Source organism: Ranitomeya variabilis, chromosome 7, assembly GCF_051348905.1.
Source record: "Ranitomeya variabilis isolate aRanVar5 chromosome 7, aRanVar5.hap1, whole genome shotgun sequence".
Classification (NCBI taxonomy): Eukaryota; Metazoa; Chordata; class Amphibia; order Anura; family Dendrobatidae; genus Ranitomeya; species Ranitomeya variabilis.
The window spans coordinates 20,797,502-20,822,498 of record NC_135238.1 but is presented as its reverse complement, the minus strand read 5'-3'; the positions used below and the strand labels follow the sequence as shown (position 1 = coordinate 20,822,498).

General features: G+C 45.6%; 1 protein-coding gene across 2 annotated transcripts in view; it reads right to left on the bottom strand.

Annotated features, from left to right (window-relative positions):
* Positions 1-1,246: 1,246 nt before the first annotated feature.
* LMF1 (lipase maturation factor 1) overlaps positions 1,247-24,997 on the bottom strand; it is a 180,077-nt gene continuing 156,326 nt past the window's right edge. The window contains exons 7-10 of one of the 2 annotated variants that reach the window (XM_077274410.1): positions 23,952-24,105; positions 20,989-21,172; positions 12,659-12,771; positions 1,247-3,390 (exon numbers count right to left, since the gene is read on the bottom strand). In XM_077274410.1, coding sequence (XP_077130525.1) covers positions 3,204-3,390; positions 12,659-12,771; positions 20,989-21,172; positions 23,952-24,105 — 638 coding nt within the window. In that variant the 3' untranslated portion in view covers positions 1,247-3,203. The remainder of the gene's footprint in view (positions 3,391-12,658; positions 12,772-20,988; positions 21,173-23,951; positions 24,106-24,997) is intronic. The other variant, XM_077274409.1, reaches the window with a different exon arrangement.

The window sequence follows — 24,997 nt, the reverse complement described above, 5'->3', positions numbered from 1 at the left end:
GACTACCGATCCCCCAGAGTATCATCTATAAATGCTCCCATACAGGCTCAGTGTTAAATGTCCCAATCTCAACCTCATTTGCCCTCTAGAGCGCCAACTTAGAAAGCTCCCCTACGGTGTCTCAGTCTCAGGAGATGCCCCCCACTGTATCAATTACCGTTGCCCCCAATTTCGCACCTGAGCCTCACATGGCCCCTAAAGTGCCCTATGGGTAAAGCAATCTTGGAGTATCAGCCGAAGAGAGCCCCACAGGTCTTTTGGCCCATGAGAAGCCCACCACTATTGCTAATAGCTGGGGGTCCTGGAGATTTGGGGTGCTACTGGTTCTGTCATACAAAGAAACTCTGAAATTCCCCTTTAAATTGTTAATAATGGCAGTAAAATACGGGGAGGGGGGCGCCAATACTTTAACGCCAAGCTGTGCACAGTGTGAATCTGCGACCGGACCCCGCTCCATCAAGTGTGAAGAGCTATAATGGACGTTGAGGGGGCAATTCAAGCACCGGCCCTGTGATGTTTCCCCCCAGATTTATGTGTTCTCATAATTCACCGTGATGGTGCCATCACTTTGGTAAAGCTGCAGCGCAGAGCCTGAGGGAGCCGGCTTCTCCCCCGCGCCCGGTGCCGCTCGCCCGCCTCACCAGCGCCTCCACCGGGTTTTTTTTTTTTCTTTTATAATTAAGAATTGATTTGTGACCTCGAAGTTAATGAGGTGACAGAAGTCTGAAGGATTTCTGGACTAGTTCCAGCACTTTCTGGCACCAGGACCCCTTGCTTTAAACAGCCCCAAATGCTCATTTGTTCTTTACCGCACCCCAGGGAACGACACCAACCCCCCTCCCGCATATACAGGAGGAACATGGTGGCTGGTACAACTCATCAGGACGCTGTTTACTTAATATTACCGCCATACGCTTGGCAACGTTTCAGGGCGAAAGGGACGGGCCGATGGCTGGTGGCTTATGGCTGTGCCAGGGAATGAGGCGGCTATCCTGTCCGGCATGCTGGGACTTGTAGTTGTGCAACAGCTGGAAAAAGCACAGGTCGACTCCGACTGCAGTAGAAAAACCCTTCTCCTACAAACCTGAAAAAATTCTACAATCTGCACTTGATCAATAACTAATTTAAAAAAAAAACGTGAAAACTATTTTTCACGATATTTTAGTATCTATACATACGGAAAAGGCCGATGGGTTTAGGCAAATTACCAAAAATATTCCATCGATGTAAGTCCCTAAGAAGAAGCGAGAAGTCTCACGTGTCAAATCTTTTACTCTTACTCTTTTTTTCCCGCTGATGAGAGTTGTAGTTTGATAATCGCTGGGAAATCACAAGTTTTGGAACCACTGTGGTCGAGACGCTAATCCCTTCAGACTGATTTATTAAAATTTGTCCGAAGGCCATTTAAAAAAAAAAAATATATAAAAAATATTGGCCAGTAAAGATTAAAAAAAAATGTGAAAAATATTTTTCATGATAATTTTTTTTTTCTAAAAAAAAAAGTGGGGGACAAAAAGGGTATCAATTATCAAATATATTCCATTTAAGAAAGTTCTTCAGACCTTATGGCCGGTCAGTAAAGGCGTGTGACCTTTACAGTATGAGAATTTTTGGGACTTTTTTTTTGCCACAGGGCATGCTGGGAGTTTCTAGTTTCATGAGCCAAAAGTTTGGGATCCCTGTGATCCCATATACACTTGATTTAAAGGAGTTTCTACTTGAAAAACAAATGATTAAAAAAAAAAAAAGAAAGTAAAATATTTTTCATGATAATTTACATTTTTCTAAAAAAAAAAGTGGGGGGTAGAAGGGGTGCAGGAAACTTAGCACAACTATTCCTGCTCTTGAGCCCTTCCGGCTAATAAAAAGAGGTGAGTGGTCTCACAAATCAGCAATATAGACTATTTATGCCTCCTGTATACTGTACTTGGTCAATAATAAAAAAAAAAAAATATATGAAAAACGTTTTTCACGATAATTTACATTTCACCAAAAATGTGGGGAAAAAAGGGAGAACAAGACGGACGGAGAGTCTGGCGCCTTTATGGGGGCATCAGAAAAGGCGAGTGGTCTCGTAGGTCACCACTTTGATCAACGCTGGTGCAAAATTAAAGGGGTATGTGTATGTGACCTAATCCGCACCGTGCCATTAAATCGCTCGCCATAATGGAAAATAATTCAAAGTATCAAAATTTCTTAATTTTGATCAATTCTGCAAAAAAATAAAATAAAAAATATAAAAGCAAACATTTATTTCTGATTTTGTTACCCAATCTGAGTCTGTAAAACCTTGCATGGATCATTAAAATCCCGGTAGATAAGAATGCTGCTAATGGACGGAATTCCAGGCCCGGAGGGTTTAGGGTTTTATGGTTTGCACAGAACAGAACAGCTGGGACGTGTTTTGCAGGGAATTCCCGCACAGAGTACAATACCGCCAAGCCTTCCTGAAAGCAGCAGGTTGCAATGGACGCCGTATCCAACAATTCACTGTGAGCGATGGCCGGGATCCAGACGTGGCCGTGCCGCAGCCGCCCCACTTCTGCATAGATGGAGAGAGTGTGTATTTTATGGAAACATCACATACATTAGTAAAAAAAGATTGGTTAGTACAAATATGGCTACTTTCTTCCATAAACAGCGCCATCCCTGTCTATGCCCAGTACTGCAGTTCCATTCCATAAGTCTAAAATGCAATACCATACCCAATCAGTGCGCTGCTTTAAGAACATGTTTTTCAGATTCCGGACAAATTCTTTAAAAAAAAAATAAAAATTAAAGGACATTTCCATAGTTGCACTATTTATTCACGAATCCAATGAATATTCATATATACGTATAAATATAGAGTAGTTTTTCAAATAAATCACCAGAACTACATTTTTTTTTAATGATAAGTTTGTCCAATTCGACCTTCCTTAAGCATGGGCGGAGCTTCATTCTAATTGTATCATTCAAAATTCACATGCAATACCATTTCTCACCAGTGTGTTGGTAAAGTCCTCTTTTGCCATAGATATCAATGGAACAGCGCCCCCAGAATTAAGCTGAAAGTGAAATTAAACATTGCTCTGATTGTATACAGTGTGTGCGTGTGTATAGGATTGGTCCTGTACTATTTAGCCCTTGGTGAGCAGCATACAAAAGACCTCTCGTAGATGGGCCCGATGCGGCGTTATAATCTGTATAATAGGTATATACTTTTATTTATGCTTGCTTGTTGTTGAAGGCAGAGGCCAAGATCGAGACTGGAAATATTTCTTGAGTCCTTGAAGATTGACAGGTGGGAAATACGGGGCAATCCTCTTCCTTATCCACCACTTGCCCTCGGAGGCATGTGTACCCCAGATGCGAGTGAATTTGTATCGGAAGTGCTCTCCCCTGATCCACCTGCAGGGGGCAGAAGAGGGAGAAACATGAAGCCAGGCTGTTTGCAGGACATGCTGGGTGGAAGGGGTTATGGAAGAGGTCTACAGGGTACCACACTAATGCTAGGAAGGTCATCTTCTCACCAGTTCTGTATGCCAGGGAAGGGTTTACCTCTGAAACCTAAGATTTCTATTGTTCGAATGTATATGAAATGGAGATTGAATTAAAAATCCAGTATTTTATGTCCAGATCTATATGTTTCCATGGTAACAGACTACAAACAAACCCTGTGTAGTCTGATCCCAAGCCATAGCCCTTTGCATCAGTTCCCAACTTTCTGTGATTGGAGAATATTATTAAATTTTCAAAGTCGTTTATTATTTTTAATTTTAGATAAGTTGTAGGAGAACTGGTTTCGATGGTGGACTGTTATGGTTCTCAATGGCAAGAGAACATAGCCCAGCAAACAAAAGAACTAGCTCTTGGAAGGATGGAAACTAAACTGACCATGAACTAAACCTGCCGCACAACTAACAGTAGCCGGGTAGCGTTGCCTACGTTTTTTATCCCTAGACGCCCAGCGCCAGCCGGAGGACTAACTAATCCTGGCAGAGGAAAATATAGTCCTGGCTCACCTCTAGAGAAATTTCCCCGAAAGGCAGACAGAGGCCCCACATATATTGGCGGTGATTTAAGATGAAAATGACAAACGTAGTATGAAAATAGGTTTAGCAAAATTGAAGTCCGCTTACTAGATAGCGGGAAGACAGAAAGGGCACTTTCATGGTCAGCTGAAAACCCTATCAAAACGCCATCCTGAAATTACTTTAAGACTCTAGTATTAACTCATAACGTCAGAGTGGCAATTTCAGATCACAAGAGCTTTCCAGACACAGAAACGAAACTACAGCTGTGAACTGGAACAAAATGCAAAAACAAACGAGGACTAAAGTCCAACTTAGCTGGGAGTTGTCTAGCAGCAGGAACATGCACAGAAAGGCTTCTGATTACAATGTTGACCGGCATGGAAGTGACAGAGGAGCAAGGCTAAATAGCGACTCCCACATCCTGATGGAAACAGGTGAACAGAGGGGATGATGCACACCAGTTCAATTCCACCAGTGGCCACCGGGGGAGCCCAAAATCCAATTTCACAACAGTACCCCCCCCTCAAGGAGGGGGCACCGAACCCTCACCAGAACCACCAGGGCGATCAGGATGAGCCCTATGAAAGGCACGGACCAGATCGGAGGCATGAACATCAGAGGCAGTCACCCAAGAATTATCCTCCTGACCGTATCCCTTCCATTTGACCAGATACTGGAGTTTCCGTCTGGAAACACGGGAGTCCAAGATTTTTTCCACAACGTACTCCAACTCGCCCTCAACCAACACCGGAGCAGGAGGCTCAACGGAAGGCACAACCGGTACCTCATACCTGCGCAATAATGACCGATGAAAAACATTATGAATAGAAAAAGATGCAGGGAGGTCCAAACGGAAGGACACAGGGTTAAGAATCTCCAATATCTTGTACGGGCCGATGAACCGAGGCTTAAACTTAGGAGAAGAAACCCTCATAGGGACAAAACGAGAAGACAACCACACCAAGTCCCCAACACAAAGCCGAGGACCAACCCGACGCCGGCGGTTGGCAAAAAGCTGAGTCTTCTCCTGGGACAACTTTAAATTGTCCACTACCTGCCCCCAAATCTGATGCAACCTCTCCACCACAGCATCCACTCCAGGGCAATCCGAAGGTTCCACCTGACCAGAAGAAAATCGAGGATGAAACCCCGAATTACAGAAAAAAGGAGACACCAAGGTGGCAGAGCTGGCCCGATTATTGAGGGCAAACTCCGCTAAAGGCAAAAAAGCAACCCAATCATCCTGATCTGCAGACACAAAACACCTCAAATATGTCTCCAAGGTCTGATTCGTCCGCTCGGTCTGGCCATTAGTCTGAGGATGGAAAGCAGACGAGAAAGACAAATCTATGCCCATCCTAGCACAGAATGCTCGCCAAAATCTAGACACGAATTGGGTTCCTCTGTCAGAAACGATATTCTCCGGAATACCATGCAAACGGACCACATTTTGAAAAAACAGAGGAACCAACTCGGAAGAAGAAGGCAACTTAGGCAGGGGAACCAAATGGACCATCTTAGAGAAACGGTCACACACCACCCAGATGACAGACATCTTCTGAGAAACAGGAAGATCCGAAATAAAATCCATCGAGATGTGCGTCCAGGGCCTCTTCGGGATAGGCAAGGGCAACAACAATCCACTAGCCCGAGAACAACAAGGCTTGGCCCGAGCACAAACGTCACAAGACTGCACAAAGCCTCGCACATCTCGAGACAGGGAAGGCCACCAGAAGGACCTTGCCACCAAATCCCTGGTACCAAAGATTCCAGGATGACCTGCCAACGCAGAAGAATGAACCTCAGAAATGACTTTATTGGTCCAATCATCAGGAACAAACAGTCTACCAGGTGGGCAACGATCAGGTCTATCCGCCTGAAACTCCTGCAAGGCCCGCCGCAGGTCTGGAGAAACGGCAGACAATATCACTCCATCCTTAAGGATACCTGTAGGTTCAGAATTACCAGGGGAGTCAGGCTCAAAACTCCTAGAAAGGGCATCCGCCTTAACATTCTTAGAACCCGGCAGGTAGGACACCACAAAATTAAACCGAGAGAAAAACAACGACCAGCGCGCCTGTCTAGGATTCAGGCGTCTGGCGGACTCAAGATAAATTAGATTTTTGTGGTCAGTCAATACCACCACCTGATGTCTAGCCCCCTCAAGCCAATGACGCCACTCCTCAAAAGCCCACTTCATGGCCAAAAGCTCCCGATTCCCAACATCATAATTCCGCTCGGCGGGCGAAAATTTACGCGAGAAAAAAGCACAAGGTCTCATCACGGAGCAATCGGAACTTCTCTGCGACAAAACCGCCCCAGCTCCGATTTCAGAAGCGTCGACCTCAACCTGAAAAGGAAGAGCAACATCAGGCTGACGCAACACAGGGGCGGAAGAAAAGCGGCGCTTAAGCTCCCGAAAGGCCTCCACAGCAGCAGGGGACCAATCAGCAACATCAGCACCCTTCTTAGTCAAATCAGTCAATGGTTTAACAACATCAGAAAAACCAGCAATAAATCGACGATAAAAGTTAGCAAAGCCCAAAAATTTCTGAAGACTCTTAAGAGAAGAGGGTTGCGTCCAATCACAAATAGCCTGAACCTTGACAGGATCCATCTCGATGGAAGAGGGAGAAAAAATATATCCCAAAAAGGAAATCTTTTGAACCCCAAAAACGCACTTAGAACCCTTCACACACAAGGAATTAGACCGCAAAACCTGAAAAACCCTCCTGACCTGCTGGACATGAGAGTCCCAGTCATCCGAAAAAATCAAAATATCATCCAGATACACAATCATAAATTTATCCAAATAATCACGGAAAATGTCATGCATAAAGGACTGAAAGACTGAAGGGGCATTTGAAAGACCAAAAGGCATCACCAAATACTCAAAGTGGCCCTCGGGCGTATTAAATGCGGTTTTCCACTCATCTCCCTGCTTAATTCGCACCAAATTATACGCCCCACGGAGATCTATCTTAGAGAACCACTTGGCCCCCTTTATGCGAGCAAACAAATCAGTCAGCAGTGGCAACGGATATTGATATTTAACCGTGATTTTATTCAAAAGCCGATAATCAATACACGGCCTCAAAGAGCCATCTTTCTTAGCCACAAAGAAAAAACCGGCTCCTAAGGGAGATGACGAAGGACGAATATGTCCCTTTTCCAAGGACTCCTTTATATATTCTCGCATAGCAGCATGTTCAGGCACAGACAGATTAAATAAACGACCCTTAGGGTATTTACTACCCGGAATCAAATCTATGGCACAATCGCACTCCCGGTGCGGAGGTAATGAACCAAGCTTAGGTTCTTCAAAAACGTCACGATATTCAGTCAAGAATTCAGGAATCTCAGAGGGAATAGATGATGAAATGGAAACCACAGGTACGTCCCCATGCGTCCCCTTACATCCCCAGCTTAACACAGACATAGCTTTCCAGTCAAGGACTGGGTTATGAGATTGCAGCCATGGCAATCCAAGCACCAACACATCATGTAGGTTATACAGCACAAGAAAGCGAATAATCTCCTGGTGATCCGGATTAATCCGCATAGTTACTTGTGTCCAGTATTGTGGTTTATTACTAGCCAATGGGGTGGAGTCAATCCCCTTCAGGGGTATAGGAGTTTCAAGAGGCTCCAAATCATACCCACAGCGTTTGGCAAAGGACCAATCCATAAGACTCAAAGCGGCGCCAGAGTCGACATAGGCATCCGCGGTAATAGATGATAAAGAACAAATCAGGGTCACAGATAGAATAAACTTAGACTGTAAAGTGCCAATTGAAACAGACTTATCAAGCTTCTTAGTACGCTTAGAGCATGCTGATATAACATGAGTTGAATCACCGCAATAGAAGCACAACCCATTTTTTCGTCTAAAATTCTGCCGTTCACTTCTGGACAGAATTCTATCACATTGCATATTCTCTGGCGTCTTCTCAGTAGACACCGCCAAATGGTGCACAGGTTTGCGCTCCCGCAGACGCCTATCGATCTGGATAGCCATTGTCATGGACTCGTTCAGACCCGCAGGCACAGGGAACCCCACCATAACATCCTTGATGGCATCAGAGAGACCCTCTCTGAAATTCGCCGCCAGGGCGCACTCATTCCACTGAGTAAGCACAGCCCATTTACGGAATTTCTGGCAGTATATTTCAGCTTCGTCTTGCCCCTGAGATAGGGACATCAAGGCCTTTTCCGCCTGAAGCTCTAACTGAGGTTCCTCATAAAGCAACCCCAAGGCCAGAAAAAACGCATCCACATTGAGCAACGCAGGATCCCCTGGAGCCAATGCAAAAGCCCAATCCTGAGGGTCGCCCCGGAGCAAGGAAATCACAATCCTGACCTGCTGAGCAGGATCTCCAGCAGAGCGAGATTTCAGGGACAAAAACAACTTGCAATTATTTTTGAAATTTTGAAAGCAAGATCTATTCCCCAAGAAAAATTCAGGCAAAGGAATTCTAGGTTCAGATATAGGAACATGAACAACAAAATCTTGTAAATTTTGAACTTTCGTGGTGAGATTATTCAAACCTGCAGCTAAACTCTGAATATCCATTTTAAACAGGTGAACACAGAGCCATTCCAGGATTAGAAGGAGAGAGAGAGAGAAAGGCTGCAATATAGGCAGACTTGCAAGAGATTCAATTACAAGCACACTCAGAACTGAAGGAAAAAAAAAAAAAAATCTTCAGCAGACTTCTCTTTTCTCTCCTTTCTCTGTCAATTAATTTAACCCTTTTTGGGCCGGTCAAACTGTTATGGTTCTCAATGGCAAGAGAACATAGCCCAGCAAACAAAAGAACTAGCTCTTGGAAGGATGGAAACTAAACTGACCATGAACTAAACCTGCCGCACAACTAACAGTAGCCGGGTAGCGTTGCCTACGTTTTTTATCCCTAGACGCCCAGCGCCAGCCGGAGGACTAACTAATCCTGGCAGAGGAAAATATAGTCCTGGCTCACCTCTAGAGAAATTTCCCCGAAAGGCAGACAGAGGCCCCACATATATTGGCGGTGATTTAAGATGAAAATGACAAACGTAGTATGAAAATAGGTTTAGCAAAATTGAGGTCCGCTTACTAGATAGCGGGAAGACAGAAAGGGCACTTTCATGGTCAGCTGAAAACCCTATCAAAACGCCATCCTGAAATTACTTTAAGACTCTAGTATTAACTCATAACATCAGAGTGGCAATTTCAGATCACAAGAGCTTTCCAGACACAGAAACGAAACTACAGCTGTGAACTGGAACAAAATGCAAAAACAAACGAGGACTAAAGTCCAACTTAGCTGGGAGTTGTCTAGCAGCAGGAACATGCACAGAAAGGCTTCTGATTACAATGTTGACCGGCATGGAAGTGACAGAGGAGCAAGGCTAAATAGCGACTCCCACATCCTGATGGAAACAGGTGAACAGAGGGGATGATGCACACCAGTTCAATTCCACCAGTGGCCACCGGGGGAGCCCAAAATCCAATTTCACAACAGTGGACCTCATGTATCTATGTGGACCCGTTACACCCTGGGCCTACTCATGGATCAGTCAGTAGCCTCTCTCCATTGACTCCTCATCCTGAATGGTAAATAAGCAATGGTAACCGCCAACAGTCCTGAATTTGCTGGGACTGTTCAGAAACCTTGGAAACAATCTTGGCAAATTTGGGGGAAATTTTGACCTGAAAAAGGAGCGACTTACATAAACCCCAACCAAAAGTGGGTGTTTTTGTCTAATTTTGCCCATTCTCGGGGGAGTCCTAAAGGTGGGACTTAAACGTCCCTATTTTAATCAACTGAGAGCAAGGAACCAGAAGAAGAAAAAAGCCCCAAAGTGGGACGGTTGTAATGGGCTTGAAAAAGTATGGTATATAGTCTAGAAAGCTGGGTAGCAATATAGCGATGCCTCCCTGCAAATCTAGATACTTTACGACCATCAAAAAGCTGAGTTAGACCCACAGTGGCCAAAACTCTATTTTAAGAAGGAAAATCCCTTTAAGAGAGACTTGTCAACAGTTCAAAAGTGGCTAGTTTTTCCTCTATGATTATTCCTGCTCCTCACCTCAGAATTACATTTTTTATTTTTCTTAAATCCACTGTACGGTCCCAGAGATATAGGCCTTTTTATTTAGTTCCAGCTTTTAATGTGTCTCGCAGGATCCTCAGGGGCGTGTCTTTAGGCTGAGCCACGCCCTCTTAGTAAAGAACATAAAAAGTGTCACTAAATAAAACGCCCATATCTCTGGATACGTAAGGCGGATTTAAAAAAAACAAAAAAGGGAATACTCATGGGAGCAGCGGGAACAAGATGAGATCAACTCTTTAATCTGGTGACGGGTCTTCTATAAGGTGAATTTGATGCTTTCAGCTCCATCATGCTGAGAAACAGTTAAGGCGACGTACTCCAGGTTGCCCGGTAGCAGCTGCGAGAGCGGAGGAGGGGGCTTTCATGGTCGTATCGCATGAGCGGCCTGGTGTTATGACATCTTCCAACTGTACGCGTTAAAAATTAGAAGCAATATTCGAGATTTCGGGAGGAGGAGGAGGAGGGGGCTAAATCTCACAGACAGCTGTAATTAGTTCCAGAGGGCAACAGCTGTCCCCCTGGCCGAACAGCTGAGAGGTTTTTGGAGGGAAAAACAGGAACTGTGTTTTCTGTCAAAATTAACGACCTGACAAAGGCGGCGAGGGTGGGGAATAAGCCGAAACATGAGTTTTATTATTCTATCCGTGCCTTTAATATACGCGATTTGCTGTATTTTTTTTTTATCTGGAGACTTCTTTGCTGGGTTTCCCTCCTAATTGTAAATCAAAGCGAGGACGTCGGAGGAGAGACATAAATTCATTAGAAGCCATAAAAGCCCTCTCACGGTTTTCAGCTCGGGCCTGTTAGCCGCGGACATAAAGTCATCCCAGTGCGTAAAGTCTCCGGCAATTAATAGGCGGACTTTGTTTTCTTTAAGATTGGATCTCGCGTTTCACCGTAATTCCTCTGCGGCCGAGGTGAGATGTTTCGGCAATAGGAGCGCGTGTGCGTATATCACCGGCGCTAATAAACCGTGTCAGGTCATAGGGACTGGGTAATTGGCGCATTAAATGGGGGGACACTGTGGGAGTTGGGATAAAAAAAAATTTTTTCTATATAATACCGCCTTACAGTAAATTTTCCCCTTTAAATTGGTCCTTAAAGGGGATTTCTCCTTTTCGTAAATACATCGTAATAATAAAAAAAAAAAATATTCTGCCCAAAGGACCTGATTCGTTATTGCATCGGCGTCTTTTTTTTTGTTTAGATTTGTTTTTGTTTAGGTATCATACTTTGCGCCTCTTTTTTGCGTCTATTTTATGTGTTCGCCTGCTTTATGTTTGTTTTTATGTTTGTTGTTTTGGAGCCTCCAGATGTTTGCAAATTTTTTTTCTAAAATTGCTAAATTTTTTGAGCACGTGTCCTGCAACACTGGAGTGATTTTTTTTTATGACAAAATGGGTGAGTATAAAAAGTAAAAAAAAAAAAAAAAAAAAGAAAAAGAATAGAAAGACAAAAAAAAAAAAGCATTTTTAACTTTTAAGAAAAAAAATCACGAACGGTGTGCGCCATTTTGTAGAATTGGGAGCACAAAAAAGTCAACAAATATCACGAGTAAAAAAAAAAAAAATCTAAAAAAAAAAACACAAACTCTGCCTTTAAAAAAACAAACAAAAGAAAACAGGTGAACACATAATACTTAAAATTAGACTAAAAAGTAAATGAAAACCAGGCAAGCAACGAAAAACTAGACAAAAAAGGCCCAAAACCAATAATGTATCGGGCCCTATATTTATTTGTGTGCCAAAAAACTGTCTTTAATTAATTGCATCCTAATTATTATAAGATATCCAAGAGGGCGTGGCCTCTCTGAAGGGGTGTGGATTTAGGAAAATGGGCGGGGTTTAGTAGTAAAAGTAGTAAAAAAAAACATGTCAAAATTGTGGCACAAAGTAAACCAACTAATAGATGGTGTAAACTTAGACTAAACAATATAAAAGTGTGCCAGAATGATCAAACAGCATGAACCACGGTGATAAATCGGTCCCTGAAACACCCCTTTAAATGAGGTTTTGCTCTGAGCCACCACTAGGAGGAGCTCACTGCATAGCAATAGCTTTAATGATGGGGCTGAATAAGTACACAGGACGTGACGACTTTTCTGAGTTTGTCGGTGTCGGGAGTCTCAGCAGAGTAGGTCACTAAGCTGGCTTTAAAAAGACAGCTAATTAAAGGGGATGTCCCGTTTAGAAAGTCCCATTCTCATACACCCTATTTAGTATGGGTGGCATGTAATAGTAATAGTTTTTATTCCATTCTTTGCTTTGTTACCAATTTTCTAAAATCCTGGGCATACCCTTTCATTTTTGCCATTTTATTATTTTTTTTTTACATGCAATACCACTTTTTACCACTGTGAGCAGCATACTCATTTCAAACACTCAGTAACAGCTCCATTACAGAAAATGTTACATTCAGTGCAGCTGTCACTTTAAATTCAGAGTGGTGCTGCTATTGGGCCCCACAGTCAGTAATGACAATAAGGACGGGGTGACCCTTTATAATATAACATTCAGAAAATGTTACCCTGCTGATACGTAGGTTACCTGGGGGGTTCTTTCTCCTGGAAGGGGTTAAAAGCCAGGAGGGAGGTAGCTGTGGGGTCATTTGCTAGTAGCTTTCCCGCGAGATGTATTACCCATTCATTCTGTTCATAGGTCTGAGATGAAAGAAACACGAGAAATATAACAAAAAATACTGTAAAAAAACACCTAAAATATGCACATTTCCTAAATTAACTATATTGAGATTAATGCTGCATTCACACATTGCATTTTTTTGTAATTGTGGGAAACCGCACTGTTTTTGCCAGATTTTTTTATATTCGTGACGTAACAATTGAGGAAAAAAAACTACATGATCAAAACATGCAAAAGCAGCTTCATGTCCTGTAATAAGGTGCAATACCAACTAATAACCAGCAGGGTGCACATTTAACAGCATCCACACATTGATGTGGTGAATATTGGTGGAAAGGCTGCAGAGAGTCACTGACATGATGTGTCGAATATTGGTGGAAAGGCTGCAGAGAGTCACTGACATGATATGATGAATATTGGTGGAAAGGCTGCAGAGAGTCACTGACATGATATGATGAATATTGGTGGAAAGGCTGCAGAGAGTCACTGACATGATATGGTGAATATTGGTGGAAAGGCTGCAGAGAGTCACTGACATGATATGATGAATATTGGTGGAAAGGCTGCAGAGTCATTGACGTGATGAATATTGGTGGAAAGGCTGCAGAGAGTCACTGACATGATATGATGAATATTGGTGCAAAGGCTGCAGAGAGTCACTGACATGATGTGTCGAATATTGGTGCAAAGGCTGCAGAGTCACTGTCATGATGTGATGAATATTGGTGGAAAGGCTGCAGAGAGTCACTCATGATATGATGAATATTGGTGGAAAGGCTGCAGAGTCACTGACATGATATGATGAAATGAATATTGGTGGAAAGGCTGCAGAGAGTCACTGACATGTGATGAACATTGGTGGAAAGGCTGCAGAGAGTCACTGACATAATATGATGAATATTGGTGCAAAGGCTGCAGAGAGTCACTGTCATGATGTGATGAATATTGGTAGATAGGCTGCAGAGAGTCACTGTCATGTGATGAATATTGGTGGAAAGGCTGCAGAGAGTCACTGACGTGATGAATATTGGTGGAAAGGCTGCAGAGAGTCACTGACACGATATGTTGAATATTGGTGCAAAGGCTGCAGAGAGTCACTGACATGATTATTGAATATTGGTGCAAAGGCTGCAGAGAGTCACTGACATGATGTATTGAATATTGGTGCAAAGGCTGCAGAGTCACTGACATGATATATTGAATATTGGTGCAAAGGCTGCAGAGAGTCACTGACATGATGTGTCGAATACTGGTGGAAAGGCTGCAGAGAGTCACTGACATGATGTGTCGAATATTGGTGGAAAGGCTGCAGAGAGTCACTGACATGATATGATGAATATTGGTGGAAAGGCTGCAGAGAGTCACTGACGTGATGAATATTGGTGGAAAGGCTGCAGAGAGTCACTGACACGATATGTTGAATATTGGTGCAAAGGCTGCAGAGAGTCACTGACGATGTGTCGAATACTGGTGGAAAGGCTGCAGAGAGTCACTGACATGATATGATGAATATTGGTAGAAAGGCTGCAGAGAGTCACTGACATGATATGATGAATATTGGTGGAAAGGCTGCAGAGAGTCACTGACACGATGTGATGAATATTGGTGGAAAGGCTGCAGAGAGTCACTGACCCATAGTATCAATAAATCTAATTATTTGGGACTTTAAAAGCACTCTGGAAATTAATGGGTGACCGTATTTATGCTGTAAATAAAGCGCAGTACCCCCAGACGGCCAGTAGGTGTGCTGTTCCCAAAGCCATCAGTTTGATGTGTTATTGACTGGTGGAAAGGCTGCAGCGAGTACCTGACACATCGTATATCTTTATTCCATAACACTGGAAAAAACATTGGATGCATTAGTTATGCCAAAATTAATGAATTTTGGGCATCTACCGATCAGGTTTCTCTGTTTGAGAATTTGGTTTATAAGGAGAACTAGTGTCCATGACGGGAAGGCGAGTCCTGCGATAGTTCACACGTGCGCTGGCTCTATAGGGTGTGCAGACTTCTGCCGCTGCCATTCTACAATTCGAGGGATACGAGGCACAAGCTGAAAACAGCAGCTTGTGGAGTGTGTGGAGCACAGGCGAGCACCCATTGATGTATTACATTTCATGCCTGTTTTCTCCCGCTGGTAGCTTTCCTGCCTTCTCATCCGGCTCTTTACATGATTTTTTGGCCCAGACAATGAGACGTCCGGGCCCCCGTGTGCCGTCAGGGGTTCCTCCACCTCTCGGGGTGAGTCAGTGCCGCCCGCTCCCAGTGGGCACACACAAGTGAGAGCCAGCTCTGCAGACCAGGAGACGTGTTTATGGCAGGAGTGGGCTCCCATGCTGATTCACGGAGACACCGCTACGTACTGGATCTCGGTGTGGCACATGTGTCAGGGCGATGCCCACGGAGCCGCTGTTTGCTCCTCGGGTAGTTTACGACGTGACTCCAGCTTCTTGCTTCTGACGGGCACTGCCAACTTCTAACCATGGATACCGGCTGGCAGGGCAGCGCAATGATATATTGGTTCTGTGGGAATAACGGAAGCAACATCGAGTCCCGGCACATCTAGTCGCTGACTACAAGCGTTAACCCCTTCACAACCTGTACGTACAGGAGGATAGGAGTTAAAAATGTTTAAAGAACCGATCCGTCCAAAACGCAAAAGTAACCAGGACTAATTTGCAGAGGTTGCAATTTCCAATATGATTTAGGGTCCTCGCTTGCACCCCAATTGGCTAAATACAAGTGAATGGACTAAGACTTGCAGTACCGTTTACAGCCACTACACCTTGCATGGCGCTGTCCCACTTTCTAGTGAGCTACTGGGGTCCCATCAATCAGCCGATGGGGGGTAAAAGTCCCAGCAATCTAATATATTAAAAAACATTAAGAAAACAATTTCTTCCATTTAGGAGCTACAGTGGGGAAAATGAGTATTTGATGCACTGACGATTTTGCAAGTTTTCCCACCTACAAAGAATGGAGAAGTCTGTAATTTTTATCATAGCTACACTTCACCTGGAAGAGACAGAATCTAAGAAAAAAATCACACTAGAATTTTTACATAATTTGCATTTTACTGCATGAAATAAGTATTTGATACAATAGAAAAACAGAACTTAATATTTGGTCCAGAAACCTTTGTTTGCAGTTACAGAGGTCCGACGTTTCCTGTAGTTCTTGACCAGTGGGGATTTTGGCCCCCTCCTCCATACAGATCTTCTCCAGACCTATCAGGTTTCGGGGCTGTCATTGGGTAACATTGAGTTTCAGCTCCCTCCAAAGATTTTCTATTGGTTCAGGTCTGGAGACTGGCTAGGCCACTCCAGGACCTTGAAATGCTTCTTATGGAGCTGCTTCTTAGTTACCCTGGCTGTGTATTTCGGGTCATTGTCATGCTGGAAGACCCAGCCACGACCCATTTTCAATGCTCTTACTGAGGGAAGAAGGTTGTTGGCCAACATCTCATGATACATGACCCCATCCATCCTCCCTTCAATATGGTGCAGACGTACTTTCCCCTTTGCAGAAAAGCACCCTCAAAGTATGATGTTTCCCCCACCATGCTTCACAGTTGGGATGGTGTTCTTGGGCTTGTACTCATCCTTCTTCTTCCTCCAAACACGACGAGTGGAGTTGATATCAAAAAGTTCTATTTTGGTCTCACCTGAGCACATAACCTTCTCCATTGCCTCCTCTGGATCATCCAGATGGTCATTGGACAACTTCATACAGACCTGTACATGTGCTGGCGTGAGCAGGGGGGCCTTGTGTGCTCTGCAGAATTATAATCCAAGACGGCGTAATGTACTACTAACTGTAATGTTTGAGACTGTGGTCGCAGCTCTCTTCAGGTCAATGACCAGGTCTTCCCGTGTAGTTCTGGGCTGATTCCTGACCTTCCTCAGAATCATCCTTACCCCACACTTTGAGATCTTGCATGGAGCCCCAGACCGAGAAAGATTCACACTCGTCTTGTGCTTCTTCCATTTTCTAATAATTGTGTCAACAGTTGTTGCCTTCTCACCAAGCTGCTTGCCTATTGTCCTGTGGCTCATCCCAGCCTTGTGCAGGTCTACAATTTTGTCCCTGGTGTTCTTAGACAGCTCTTTGGTCTTGGCCATGGTGGAGGGGTTGGAGTGTGATTCAGTGTGTGGACAGGTGTTTTTATACAGGTGCAGTTAATACAGGTAATGAGTGCAGAGTAGGAGGCTTCTTACAGAAAAAATAACAGGTCTGTGAGAGACAGAATTCTTGCTGATCGGGGATCAAATACTTATTTCATGCAATAAAATGCAAATTAATTATGTAAAAATCCTACAATGTGATTTTCTTTTTAGATTCTGTCTCTCACAGGTGAAGTGTACCCATGATAAAATTCATTTTTTGTAGGTGAGAAAACTTACAAAATCGTCAGTGTATCAAATACTTATTTTCCGGTCCGGCAGACGGACGCCATCATTGTATAAATCCCCGCGCGATCAGTGCAGGGCTCCTCCTGAGCGGCGGGGCGGTGCGGTGCGGGCGCAGTCGGATCCTGCTGGCTTGTGTCAGGATGTGAGGTGTGAATTAGACTGGCAGAAGGCGAGACGGGGAACACTGCTGCATTGTTCAGAGCGCACGTTCCTGACTGGCAGCGGCAATCCCAGCCCCGTGCGCGACCGTCAGGCCTGGATCTGCAGCAGCCGGCGGCGGCACTCAACCTCCGGGGGCCATCGCTGCAAGAGCTGCTGGGGCTAAGTGGGGGGGATTTACCTCCATGATGTCCATACAAGCCCCACTTTCATAAAGGGGGGTCCAAAAAGTTCTGCAACTTTCTAATACAAAAGTTTTCATGACTTTCCACCTGTGCTTGCCCTCGGTGAATGGAAACTGAGGGCTTGTTACCCCCTCTGGGGGTATTTAATAATGTTTTCAGTAACTTAACAGCAAGCAGGGATCTTGAAAACCTGGGTGACAACCAATATGGCTGCCATTCCAAATCCCATGGGGGTTGTCAGGAGTGACATTCCATACAAAGCTATGGAAACCGTGACCGTGGGCTACAGGGCTGCTGCTACTGTGCCCTTAAGAGGACGGGGTCTGATTCATCCCTCCTCTCTTTGGACCCTTCTGTCCTTGTTTTCCTTCCCTTGCCGCTTACACATAACAGACCATTTACACATTCTCCGTGTTGGCACCATTGCTGCGCCGGTGCCAACCAGTGACTGGCACAGTGACCATGCGGCCGCTGCATAAACAAGTAGCTTTGCCTAAATATTTCTCTTCCACACGCCCGGCCGTACCCACCACCATTAATCTAATGCCCCTCTCCCACCCCCCCAGAATGTCTGCCTCCCCGGGGTGCCAGTCGCCCGCTGACTTTTCCACTGTAAACTCGAAACGCGCTGTTATTACTGGACCCTGCCCTGCATAATAAAGAGGAGCGACTTGGCAGAAGGCGGCCTGTTAAATTGCTTTTATTTAACCCCTTCCCCAAATATTACTGCACTCATCTAAAAAATTTTATAAAGCGCATTTCCCCTTTAAAACTCCTAATTATCTGCCCCTGGGAAAGCTGGATGGCAATCAATTATAAGGCTGCCGATACAGCAACCAGTGAGACACTATCTAAGAAACCCCCGACAACCCATGTGGGAGATAAATCGGCACCTATTTTTTGGTTGTCACTAAACTTTACCAAAAAAGACCCCCAGTCTGTAGACGGACGACCCATTAATTTCTATAATCACCATGTAATACTCCCTGTCGCCTGCGGTGGTGCTGTAGGAAAACTCCACACCTGCTGCCAGGTTCCATCACAGATCAAAGTTGATCCTCGAGAATCCAAATGTAGAGGCACCTTGTGATCGGTGTGTTTTGTCAAAAGTGAACAGACCCTTTTAAATTTAAAGGTTTTCCGACAATAGGAAGTAATAGTGCATTTCATGCAGTCATGTTTTTCTAATTCTGGACATCCCCTTTAAAACGGCGACACTCCTGCAAAGCAAATACAAATCCACAATACTTTCTTTAAAGGTTAGAAGCCTATTGACCCTAAATAAAAAAAAATTGCCATGCCCCTTTAAATATGTCTGTGTATGTATCTGTGCATTGTCACCAGGGGTTATACAGTGAATCAGGACTGCAGGTTTGTATAATGTCCAAGGGCTGCACAGTCATCATCATATTAAAGGGGCATTCCCACCTCATAAACTAAGGGCATGTCGTTAGGATGCACTCACATTTTGATTGGCGGCGGTCCGACCTCAAGAGGGGGAGACACATGGACGCTGAACAACTATCCCCGACCTTCACTTTCACATTCTCAGCCTAATCTGCACAATGGCACAACACACCATAGCTGGGACCCCCACAAGCCCTGCTGTATACCGGGGACACCCCACAAGAACCGCCGTATACCGGGGACACCCCACAAGACCTGCCATATACCGGGGACACCCCACAAGACCTGCCGTATACCGGGAACACCCCACAAGAACCGCCATATACCGGGGACACCCCACAAGACCTGCCGTATACCGGGAACACCCCACAAGACCTGCCGGATACCAGGAACACCCCACAAGAACCGCCGTAAACCGGGGACACCCCACAAGACCTGCCGTATACCGGGAACACCCCACAAGACCTGCCATATACCGGGGACACCCCACAAGACCTGCCGTATACCGGGAACACCCCACAGGACCTGCCGTATACCGGGGACACCCCACAAGACCTGCCGTATACCGGGAACACCCCACAAGACCTGCCGTATACCGGGAACACCCCACAGGACGTGCCGTATATCGGGGACACCCCACAAGACCTGCCGTATACCGGGAACACCCCACAAGACCTGCCGTATACCGGGGACCCCCCACAAGACCTGCCATATACCGGGAACACCCCACAAGACCTGCCGTATACCGGGGACACCCCACAAGACCTGCCGTATACCGGGAACACCCCACAAGACCTGCCGTATACCGGGGACCCCCCACAAGACCTGCCGTATACCGGGAACACCCCACAAGACCTGCCGTATACCGGGAACACCCCACAAGACCTGCCATATACCGGGAACACCCCACAAGACCTGCCGTATACCGCGAACACCCCCACAAGACCTGCCGTATACCGGGAACACCCCACAAGACCTGCCGTATACCGGGAACACCTCACAAGACCTGCCGTATACCGGGAACACCTCACAAGACCTGCCGTATACCGGGAACACCTCACAAGACCTGCCGTATACCGGGAATACCCCACAAGACCTGCCGTATACCGGGAACACCCCACAAGACCTGCCATATACCGAGGACACCCCACAAGACCTGCCATATACCGGGAATACCCCACAAGACCTGCCGTATACCGGGAACACCCCACAAGACCTGCCGTATACCGGGAACACCTCACAAGACCTGCCGTATACCGGGAACACCTCACAAGACCTGCCGTATACCGGGAACACCCCACAAGACCTGCCATATACCGAGGACACCCCACAAGACCTGCCGTATACCGGGAATACCCCACAAGACCTGCCGTATACCGGGAACACCCCACAAGACCTGCCATATACCGGGAATACCCCACAAGACCTGCCGTATACCGGGAACACCCCACAAGACCTGCCGTATACCGGGAACACCTCACAAGACCTGCCGTATACCGGGAACACCTCACAAGACCTGCCGTATACCGGGAATACCCCACAAGACCTGCCGTATACCGGGAACACCCCACAAGACCTGCCGTATACCAGGAACACCCCACAAGACCTGCCGTATACCGGGAATACCCCACAAGACCTGCCGTATACCGGGAACACCCCACAAGACCTGCCGTATACCGGGAATACCCCACAAGACCTGCTGTATACCGGGAATACCCCACAAGACCTGCCGTATACCGGGAATACCCCACAAGACCTGCCGTATACCGGGAATACCCCACAAGACCTGCCGTATACCGGGAACACCCCACAAGACCTGCCATGTTCCGGGAACACCCCACGGTTTGGAGATGCTCAGACCCCGTCTTGTACACAAGGTTCAATGGTAGACGTCGGTCACAGGAGCGCTGAGAAGAAACTCTGACACAAGATGAAGTTTAGCCACAACGCGTTTCAGCGGAAGTCCCGTCTTCATCAGGTGGGCGTCTTGTACACGACATTTTGCCCTTTCTCCCAGTCGCTCACATTCTCGCTCGTTCTCCCGCAGTGACAGGACGGACATCGGGCTTCTTACCTGGAAAGCGGCGAACCACATGAGCCAGTCCAGGCGGTAGTGATAGGGGGATATGACGCAGGGGCGGCGGGTTACATTTCCCGGCTTGCAGTTAAACTCGTATTCCTCCCATACAGATTTGGGGTCGTTGGGATCCAGACTGGACGTCCCCTGGATGATCACCTCCGTCCGCTCCTTGGTGACACTGGGGGAACAATACAACAAGAAAAAAAGGACTGAACTTCCTGATTATGTTCATCCTGAGCCTCCTGGTTCACCAGTTCAGATCTATAAGGATGTAAGTTGGCTGAGCAGCTTCCATCAAGGCTACAGGTGACCGATATCTGGTGGCTCTGTTGTAAACTATACAGTACTGATCCGGAGGAGATTTATACCGAAGTTCATCCTGAGCTACCTGGTTCATGACTACAGATCTACAACAAGGGTTTACACTTTTTATAAGACAATGCGGCTCCAATCACATGTAGTCTCCTAATATTTATCCTCTGTAGTGTCAGAAAATGAAATAGGCATCTGCTCATCCTTAGCCTCCTGGTTCAGGAGCACAAATCTCTATCACAAACACATCTATAGGCTCAATGTCTTTTACCAATGGCTCCTGGCAAGTTTCATAATCACCAACATCAGGAAAAGACATCGAAGCAGTTTATATGTGTACTCAATGAACCAGGAGGCTCAGGACGAGCAAAATTATCATAGGCCTCATTTTATCAAAAGTGCCTGGCTTTGTTACCCATAGCAACCAATCACAGCGCAGCTTTCATTTTACCAGCTCCTTTTTTTAAATGAAAGCTGCGCTGTGATTGGTTGCTTTCAAAGCCGGGCGCTTTAGATAAAATGAGGCCTATACTACTTGTGGTCATCCTGAGCCTCCTGGTTCGTAAAAAGTGATGCCATCCCAGGAAGGGTTAACGCCGGCACGGCAGCAGCCTGTCTCAATTATTCCGGCAGACCTGAGGGGCGCCCTCCCCCAATTTATTAGATTGTGGGGGCCGCACGTTTCATATGTAGCAGTGGCGGGTGAGTTATGGCCGCGGCTGGCAGCCCGGCGGTAACAAACACTTTGTAAATCAGGGACACCAAATTAGTCATAAAAGTGGCTTCCTACTGTGCGACTTCGGGGCTGTCAGGTCCCGCGTGCTCCCGGATTCATTACCGGCTGAAATTAGCGGGGGTCTCGGGGCCGGCGTCGTCAGAACCGAGCGCCGGAGAGCGGAAGAGGGGCCGTGTATGGAGGGTCCCGAGAGCCGCGGGGAGCCCAGACTTGGCAGCCGTACCCCATCTACAGCACTTAGCGAGCGAGGTCGCTCCATACCAGCCAAATCTGACAACTGACAACCTTCCCAAACAACACAGCGCCTCCCTGTCTCCAGATAGCGCCTCTCAGCTGCATCCGGGACTAAGCTGCAATACCGCGTGCAACCTGTGGGCAGGGGTGGCGCTATTTTGGGAAGAAAGCAGCCATTTTTTTTTCCTAATTTTTCTCAACTGTTCATTTCTTATTATTTCAAGACACCCGCTTGCAGTCAGTGACCGCAAATACAATACTGATGGGACGTCGCTACAGCGGGGGGTCTGCCGACGTCTCCCCCCCCCTGTGGCTGCCATTTTCATATTATTGTGGAACGTGATTTTCTCTATATACAACAAGCAATAAAAAAAAAGTGTAAAAAAAATAAAATAATAATAATAATAAATTACATATATACGGTAATTTTTTAGATTTGTTATATATTCTTTTTTTTTTTTTTTTTAACATATATTAAAAGATAAAAATAATATAAAAGTTCTAATTCTTCCTATTTTAAAAATAAAGTGATAACGTATCTGGCATTGCCGCGTCCATAAAATCCCCGTCTATCAAAATATAAAATAATTAATTTTTTATTCCTTAATTTTTATTAATAATAAATAAATTAATAATAATAATTAATTTTAAAACCTTATTTTTTTTTATAAATTTATGATTTTTTTTTCTTACCGCTTTAAAATAAAAAACGGTCCTTTTCGGGAAGGGGTTAAAAGGATTTATACCTTTGGGACAAGGACTGTGATGACAGGCAGAAGGTGATGGATGGTCGCGGAGGAGGGATGACGCCCCCGCTGCGTGTGTTATGGGGGGCCGGTCTTATATACGTACCTGTAGGTTTTGGGCGCGGTGCCCTCCCGCCACCCTCCGGCCCCCTCCGCTGCGGGTATTAGCTGCTTTCCGCCATCTACTTTGGGCTGGAGATGATTTTATGGGGATGGATTCCGCCAGAAGCTGTTTGTGTTGGCGCCGCTCTCGCTCCGTCCTCTGGGCTCCGCGCAAGACTCGGCCTCCGCCGTCCAAAAAAAAAAAAAATCCCCCCGACATGTGTTTACCTTCCACAGCGGCCAGGAACACGAAATCCAGAATCAGATGGAAAAGAAAAATACTGGGGAAAAAAAAAATCTGGATTGTCCTTCGTTTTATAAAACGATGGAGGCCAAAATATCATGATGGGCAATGGGGGGTGCGAGAGAGAGAAATGCATGTATTGCACAGACCTTCACCCCCCAAAATATTTTTTTTTGTATCATGGTTAACTGTTATTAGAAAAACATGGCTTAAAAAATAAAAAATAAATAAAAAATAGCGCCACCCCTGACGACAGGCCGTGTGTGGTATTACAGCCCATTCATGACCTCCTGTCTTTGGAATCCCGGCCCTCCCTACATGTGATAATGGGGGGCATGTAATATCTGGCTTCACCTCTAGTGGTTACTGCAGGAGAAGAGTGGGGGCGATCGCTGCAGGTGCGGCCATTACATCTCCCTCCCCAGCAGTGGTCACCCAGCTTTTCTAAGGTCCTGAATGGCGATACGGATACTGAACTGCTGCATATAGAGGACGAGTGACTGTTTGGGGGTCTGGGAAAGCTGGGTGACGGCCCCCTCGCTTTGCCAGCAGTGATGGGAGAGATGAAGTAGGGCGCCGATACCTGCCGAAGGCTCCGTATGTGTTGACGATCCGCAGGGGGTTGAAGGAGGCGTTCATGACCTGCCGGGAGTTCACCAGGTTCAGGACCACCGGGACGCTCAGGTAGGCGATGAGGACGCCCAGAGAGACGTGAAGCACCTGGCGGATGTAGGACCCTGCGGAGGACATCACCACCAAGATACATTACACCTGCACTGACACATTGCAACAAACCAGCAGCACAGGAGACAGCTCTGTGCACTTGATGTCATGCTGATACACTGTAACAAACTTTCTGCTGTGAGAAGTTTCAGGCCTACATAATGTCTGGAGACGGCCTTAGGGTGTCATCAGCCACTCCTGCAGAAGGGGACATCACCCCTCACCCGAAACCTCATGAATAATAGGACCTGTGTGGTGTGACACTGGCATTAGATGACTATGTATGAGGGGGGTGAAGACACAGTATGGCGGTATGTACTACTTTCATATATTTCCATTGTATGGCGGTGACAGCGCTGCATGGCGGTATTTTTTTTACATTATTTTTTGCGCTGTATGGCAGTATTTCATTTTTTTACATAAAATTTGCACTGTTTGCCAGTGATTGCACAATATGGTGGTATTTTCTTATTTTATATTATATTTGCATTATATCACGGTGACAGCACTGCATGGCGATATTTTTTTCTATATTATATTTGCAGTGTATTGCGGTGACAGCACTGCATGGCGATATTTTTTTCTATATTATATTTGCAGTGTATTGCGGTGACAGCACTGCATGGCGGTATTTTTTTCTATATTATATTTGCAGTATATTGCGGTGACAGCACTGCATGGCAGTATTTTTTTCTATATTATATTTGCAGTATATCACAGTGACCACTGCATGGCGGTATTTTTTTCTATTATTTTTGTACTGTATGGCAGCATGTCTTTTTTTTTTTACATATAATAAAAATTATATTTGCGGTGTATGGCGGTGACAGCACTGTAGGGCAGTATTATTTTTATGATATTTGCAGTGTATGGCATTCTTTTATGATATTTGCAGTGTATGTTGGT